Consider the following 7,815-nt stretch of genomic DNA (forward strand, 5'->3'; position numbering starts at 1 on the left):
AGTGAGTGGTGGGGGCAGAAGGGAAGGACTGGGAGGAAATGAGGGAGGGGAAGCTGCAATTAGTAAATAATTAATTACTTAAAAAAGAGTGTAGAAGAGGAGTCACTGAGGGGCAACATGCTGCATTGGGTTTGACTCAACTGAATAAAACAATATAAATAAATTGAAATGTGTGTAGAGAATGAACTACTGGTTAGGGTCATACAAAACAAAGGCTATTCACCTTAGAATTTTATTACTATTTTTATCTAAATGTCATATGTATATGTGTATGTTTTTCTGTGTATATATTCCACATGTGTGCAGGTGCCCATGGAGGCCAGAAAAGGACTTTGGATCCCTTGGAGCTGGAGTTACAGACCCTGATGTGGGTGTTGGGAATTGAACCTGGGTCTTCTGCAAAAGCAACAAGTGCTCTTAACCACTGGATCATCTCTCCAGTCCCTAGACTATACTGATGTTTTGGGGAAACATACAGACACAAAAAAAAATATAGGCAAGCATGTACACACACCACCACCATTATCAGACTTTTGACCTCTTTTCCAGTGAGATGCTCTTGCTGAAGAACAGCAGTAGTGGTGACGTTTCTCTGCTCTTGCCTTCTGCTTATATTTGAACCTAAAGCTACTGTGTTGGAAAGGGTGCCTGGAGTCCATGTTTAAAGGGGATCATGTATGATGAAGAAGTGCATCTTTCTATCGATGAATCACATCATATCTGAAGTTTTATCTGTCCCAGTTTTGATCTGGGCAAAACCTGCAGTGATTGTAGCAATTGCTCTCATAATTGTCACAAATGGCAATTAGTATTCTCTCACTTCAGTATATCTATTGCTGATATTGTGTAAATTTATTAACTCATCGCTACTCTGAATTTTAATTTCATTATACCTTGTTAGGTGTTTTCACATATTGTTATATTAGAGATGTGGCTATTTTTCAAGATGTTTTAAAGATGTGTTCAGCAGTATTTTCCTTTGGATTTCTAGAGGTGGGGTCCACAGTGTTTCCCATCTGCTCAGAAGTCCACAGAGCACAGAAGTCAGGGCATTTGCAGTATGCGTGTGGCTAATTCTCTCCAACAGCAGCACAGAGGGGTTAGAGTGCTAACTCAGCAAAGTCTCACACCATACTGAGATCTCAGGAGAATTTTTTTTCCCCTCAGGAGAATTTTCTACAGCCCAAAAGGTCCAAAGATATTTGCCTCTTAGAGCTTGTAGTCATAGCATAAACATATATGGTTTTATATCTGGGTCCCACATATTAGAGAAAATAAAAATATGGGATAGATATTTACTTCCTTAAAGGCTTCTCTCTGAAAGCAAATGCTTATTTCACTTACAACTGCTTAGTGGTTAATCTTTGTATTCCCATGCGAGTTGTTTCAAAAACACATGCATTCATTCATGGTCTGTTTATTGAGATTGGCAAAACCATAAACATTCATCCATGCTTGTCAATATAAATGGACTAGAGAAACTTCAAATTAATTTACAAAGAAATTTTGCAAAGAAACAATTATTCGTTCACAGACAGAGCCAGTGCAAACCATGGAAGGAGGGTGATTAGAGGCCTCTAGGAAATTTTAAAAACGGAGACGGAAGCAGGACGTACTCTTATTAATGACAACTGCTAGTGGAAATTCGTTCCAATTCCCTCTCCGCATGGGCCTTGGGTACTGGCTTTACCTCTGAAAAGCACGCGCTGGGACTTGTGGGAGCATAGTGAGTTTAGTGTGTGGGATGCAAGCATATTCATTTCATGCCCAGGGGTGGCTAATTATCGCAGACCACATCGTACATTTCAGGTTTCTCTTGTTAAAACATCCTTTAACAAGATGAAAAAATTTGAAAGGGACAAAATGGCTTCCAAAGCACTAAATAGTAGGGTTCTAAGGATACAGAGACTCTAAAAGAGCATTTTAAGAAAGACACACTCCACGCGTTGTACTCCAAGTGTTGACTAGGGCATGAAATTATGACTCAGGCAGAGTTTCCCAAAGTTAGATTAGACCCTCATTTTCAGCTCACTTTAGAGTAAGCTTCAATTCTTTTAGTGAAAAAGCAATGGCAGAGGGAAGAGTCAAGGCTGTCAGTTTTCTCACTTGTCCAGTGCCCATAGCAGACGCAGGGAGGAAACTGGGAAGGAAACCTCAGGTCTCCGTAACTTCAACTTCTGCTTCTTAGTTTCTAGGAAGCAATGACTTAGAGGTGGGATATTTCCCAGAATTCCTCTTACCCACTGCGTATTCGGACGACTTCACTCAGCCCTTTTCCTACACTCTTCTGTGAGAAGGCTGGGTAAAAGTGGTGTTTTACTTCTTTGCTGATTAAGTAACAGACTTTTCTTCCCCACTTAAGCCCAGGAAACTGCCTAGAAACTAGGGAGACACCATAGCCTATGGTAAAACTACCATCCTCCCTCCTGCTTGAATCAGTCATGGTACAAATCAATAGTTGGCGACCGCGGTGAGAGAATCTCCCTGCTCAGGAGGAGTTTCAGCGCCTTCCTAAACCACCGGTAGGAGAAGACGTAAATGATGGGGTTACAGGCTGAATTGAAATAAGCAAACCAGATAAAGATGTCAAAGACCAGGGGCGGGGTGACAAAGTTAAGGAGGCTGTCAACGAGTGTGTCAACGGTGAAGGGGAGCCAGCACACAAGGTAGACACCCACAGCAATGCCCAGCGTCTTGGCGGCTTTTCTTTCCCGCTTGACCGCCCCAGCCACACTTTGGCTCAGGGCGCTGATCTGTTGAGCCTGCCTAGTAGCAACCACAAAGATCTTCACATACAAACTGATCATGACGAGGCAGGGAACAAAGAACGCAGGGAAGTTTAACCAGCCCCAGAATTTATTAAACAGCAGCTGACAGCTGCCCACACAGGGCATCTCTTCCAGCCACTGGCTGAGCCCTCTCTCTACCACATCTGTGTAGAGAAAGAAGGCGGTGTAGGCTGCTGGTATCCCCCACCCTGCCACGATGTACCGGAGGGCTACCCTGACTGTGACCTTGGAGGGATAGAGCAGGGGGTCACAGATGGCACAATGACGATCAATGGAAATAAAACAGAGATGGAAGATGGAGGTGAGGCAGAACAGCGTGTCCAGGTAGGTATGCAGGCGGCAGAGGAAGTCCCCAAAGAACCAGCAACTTTCCACGGAGCGCACCGTGCTCAGGGGAAGCACCAGCAGGCCCAGCAACATGTCAGCCAGGGCCAGGGAGAGCAGAAGAAAGTTGGTGGGAGTGTGGAGTACCTTAAAGTAAGACACGGCAAAGACCACAAACAAATTCCCCAGGACTGTGATCAGCACACCTATTGTGCAGGCCAGGTAGATGACTACCTGGATGGCCAGAGGGTGGACCGTCCTAGGACAAGACCCATTCACCTGGTAGCAGAATGCTGCAGGCTGCTCTCCAGCACCTGGGAGCAGGGCAGCTCTCATTGACAGGTTCTGTTCTTCGTCTTTCTCTTGGATCTGGTCACCTTTTCTACTAAAATAATAAAAAATTATTTTACTTATCATTTTTTAAACATGCGCAGAATGAGATCAAGAAGAGGAAAAACTAAAGGGTGATTGAATTGATTGATCCTGAGTTTGTAATCAAAGACACCCTGAAAATCAAGTGTGGCCTGGGACTGGAGATGCGGGAACTATGCTAGCCGGTCCATCAGACAAGGCTCTTTTTAAATGACTGTAGATGATATCCTTAAAAGAAAAAAGAGGACTAAACGCTGGGCTAAACGCTTCCTCAAAAGAAAATGTATCATAGTGTTGAGAAAAAAATCAAAAAGCATTCTCCTTTTTTAATAAGGCACTTGTCAAGTGAGATTTAAAGTTCTGAGTATGAACCAAGAGATAAATTAGCTATTGTGAACAAATTGTTTCTTGGGAGAAAATGTCTAACTTCCTCCTTCAGTAGCTAAGTAAGCTGATAATAATTCAGTCAGTTCAGGTTTTTAATTATACCAACTCATCTCCAAATAAGACTTCAGCAGACAAGTAATTAAAAGGACAAAAATATCCTTAAGCAGTTTTTTTTTGCATTGCATGTTTTTTAAAAAATATAGCACATAGGGTGAAGCTATCTGAGATGAGAAAATATTTGATTGACCAAACACCAACCTGTAGAGTATGAAACGCGTGCTAATACATTGAACCGAGGGCCTGGGGATGTAGCTCGCTGTGTAGATGGCTTTCTAAGTATCCACAGTGCTCTCGGTCTGCTCTTTCATTTAAGTCTAATGTAGTTGCACACACCTACAGTCTCAGAACATGGGAGGCAGAGGCAGGAGAATCATGAGTCCAGGACCATCCTTAGTGCCACAGTAAGTTCAAAACTAGTCTGGGATACATCAGACCTGTCTCAAAAGAAAATGCATGAAAAAAAAAATTTTAAAGTAAACTGAGAGTTTTCAAATTACTTACTCAGGCAGGAATTAATCACCCCATAAAAGAAGTCCCCACATGGGACAGACATGCACAGATCTCTTCTATCAGCAAAAGCGATAGGCAAGCGGTCAGGGGAGATTTTATATTCTCAGAAGAACCTGCTCCTCCGTGTGGGGTGATCCAAGCAAACAGTGAAGGAGTGCCAAGGGACCGGTTCACAGTGCTCAGAGTCTCCATTGCTTCCTTTCCTTTGCAGTATGGCAATTAATTAGAGATACAATTTAAACACATTGGGTTTTTAGAGTCTGCTTTTCACCCCTATGTTTGGGGCTAGCCACAAAGTTATTCTTACTTAGCTTGGCTTGTTTCTAGCCAGCTTTTCTTAACTTAAATGATCCTATCTACCTTTTGCTTCTGGGCTTTTACCTTTATTTCTGTATATCTTTTTTTCCCCTTCTTATTCTGTCTGTGTGGCTATGTGGCTGGCCCTATCTTTTCTTGCTTCTAGATCTTTCTTTTTCTATCTTTCTCCTCCTATTTATTCTCTCTGCCTTTTAGCCTATCATATCTCCTGTCTTGCTAATGGCCATTCGATTTTTTATGAGCTCAATCAGTTGTTTTAGACAGGCACAGAAACACAACTTCACAGAGCAAAGCAAATCCAGCATAAAAGAATGAAACACATCTTTGCATCACTAAACAAATGTTCCACGGCATAAACAAATGTAACACATCTTCAAATATGCCACAACAGATGGCAAAATATATTGTTATAAGAATTACACTATAATTTATTTAATCCATCCTCTACTGGAGACACTCATGTTATTAGAAGCTTTTTCTATTATTCATAGTTTTCCATAGAAATATCTTTAGTATACATGGTTCATATTTGTGTGGTTATCTCTCTGAGATGTAACCCTTGAATTGTTATGGCTAGTTCCAAGAATTCGTTATCACTAACCACCACCACTCCTTATTCTAGGAAGGACTTAAGAAAGATTTTAATGAATCCATATAAGAATGAAACATGGTAAATATTTTTAAAAGAAAACCAGAATGATATAGGAGTTGATGCTGGCCATGGGAAGATGAAGGTCTGCCACCAAGAGTACTCCCATAGAGCTCAGTCAAGTGAAGCTATAGTATAAATCCTAGCCAAAGGCTTGTGCTCTTTCCCCATCTCACCATCATCTTCTCTGTGCCTTTGAAACCCCTTTTCAGGACCCACGGTGCCACTTCCAAGGACTGTAGATCCTTACAGGCAACACAGCTCTTACAGAGCAGCAGCAGGACTTCTAAGCTGGGTTGTGTATCCCATCCTAACTCACTTGGTGCCTGTGTGGTAGGGTAAAAACTACACTGCAGAGTGTTATTATTGTATCATTCGTGTGCTAGCATGTCTGGGGGATATTCCTTTATAGTGGATCCATGTTTCCTATGTAGCTGATGGGTGCCAGGTACTGGAAGAGACTTTAAGCCCAGCCCTTCCTCTCATGAAGACTGCATTGATGGGGTCCTGGAAAGAGACAGGAATCTACAGTTAAGCACCTTGCAGAATGCTATAAATGAAGTACAGAGGAAAAAGTACACAAGCATATAAGTAGAACACGCAGTCTTTGGGAATCAAGGAATAACTATTTATTAAGGCATACAGTACAGGGAAGGTCAGGCAAAACAAAGAGGGGGCATCAGAAAGTGGGGACATTCGAAAGACATCAGAGAGTCCACATGCTGAAGACGTTTTCCAGCATGCTACAATAAAACATAAATTCCTTAAGAACCACCTCAAAGGCACATAAAGAAGAAACTTAAACAAGCACCTAATAGAGCATAAATTTAGAAAGCATGCAAAATAACAAGAGAAATTAAGTTTGTTGACCACTTACTATGCTCCAGGTCAGTGGTATAATGTATTTCATTGAATTTTCTAAATATTTAATCCCAGCAGATGAGAAACAGGAGAGTAGTAAAAAAACACACCTGAGGGTGTTTCCAGAAGTGATTATGATGGAGGAAGGTCATTGGCTAATAAAGGAACTGCCTTGGCCCATTTTATTGGTTAGGACATAGGTAGGTGGAGTAAACAGAACAGAATGCCGGGAGGAAGAGGAAGTGAACTCAGACTCCACAGCTCTCCTCTCGGGAGCAGATGCCTCAGAGAGACACCATGCCCCGCTCCCGGGCAGACACACGTGATGAAGCTCCGACCTAGAATCTTCCCGGTAAGACCGGTGCTCACAGATTATTAGAGATGGGTTGATCGGTATATCAGAATTAGCCAGTAAGGGCTAAAGCTAAAGGGCCAAGCAGTGATTAAAAGAATACAGTGTCCGTGTAATTATTTCAGGGCATAAGCTAGCCGAGCAGGCAGCTGGGGTGTTGGGGACGCAGCCCCGCCGCCCTTATTACTACATGATTAGATCATGAGGGCTCTGACTTAATAATAAATAAGTTGATCTCTTCATTGATTTGTACTTGATGGACCCAATGGAAGGAAAGGTGGGAGGTGATGAGGCTTGGGCGAAAAGAACAGGTCATTGGGGTGTGTCCTTGGCAGCTGGATCTTGCCCTGGTTCCTTCTTTTATACCTCTTTGCCTGCTGTCTAGCTGTCATGATATGAACAGTTCTTTTCTACCGTGTACCTCATACACATACTCTCCTGATGCTCTCCAGTTCATGGGCACACGAGCTGATAGGACTAATGTTTTAAATAGAAAAAAAAACAAATATCAAGAAATTAGGTGTAACAAAACTGAACTTGCTTATCTCTGTGGGTGCATACACCCAGGGAGTGACAGCTCACAGTGGGTCTCTGGTTGGTTCCTTCATTATACTCCGTGGAGTTGGTTCTCTTCTTCCACTTTTACGTGGTTTCAGAAGATTGTGCACAGTTTGCTAGGCTTGTTCTGCAATCACCTTCCCCTGAGCCATTTCATGAGCCTTATTCTACTTTTGTAAAGAAAATCTCTCCATGAAAGGAAACATCCATAAAGTTTTAAAAGGAAAATGATTGATAATGGTAACTAATTATTGCATTATCTTGTTTGTATAGCCATTAATCCCACAAAGCAGCAAGATTGTTGCTGGGTTTATATACAGGTTAAAAGGGAAAGGCTTAGAAAGGCAAAGGAATGTGTCATTTAGAAGGAATTAGCCAAGTTGCTTTGGCTTGTCCTGCTCTATAACCCAGGCCTTCTTCCCTTATTCATTAAGTTGCCAATAACGAAAGGATGGAAGTCTGAAGCAACCATCTTTCCATCTTTTCAACAAATCCATTCCCACTATCCACAAGTAGCTTCTGCTGCACACCCAGACCCTTCTTAGGTGAACAAGAAAGGAAAAGGACATCACTGAGAAGAACTGAACAGCTGTAAAAGCACAATTTTATTATGCTTTTGATGTGGGATTCCCCTC

General features: G+C 42.1%; 1 protein-coding gene across 1 annotated transcript; it reads right to left on the reverse strand.

The window, feature by feature from the left end:
• Positions 1-2,435: 2,435 nt before the first annotated feature.
• Positions 2,436-3,449, reverse strand: Taar5 (trace amine associated receptor 5). Its single transcript, XM_075959271.1, has one exon. It carries the CDS (start codon positions 3,447-3,449, stop codon positions 2,436-2,438), a length of 1,014 nt encoding a protein of 337 aa, XP_075815386.1.
• Positions 3,450-7,815: the final 4,366 nt, after the last annotated feature.

The sequence above is a fragment of the Microtus pennsylvanicus genome, chromosome 1, assembly GCF_037038515.1.
Source record: "Microtus pennsylvanicus isolate mMicPen1 chromosome 1, mMicPen1.hap1, whole genome shotgun sequence".
Lineage (NCBI taxonomy): Eukaryota > Metazoa > Chordata > Mammalia > Rodentia > Cricetidae > Microtus > Microtus pennsylvanicus.

Bases quoted from the DNA above. Each gene is read 5' to 3' on its own strand.
- Taar5 (XM_075959271.1), bottom strand. From the start codon at position 3,449: ATGAGAGCTGCCCTGCTCCCAGGTGCTGGAGAGCAGCCTGCAGCATTC.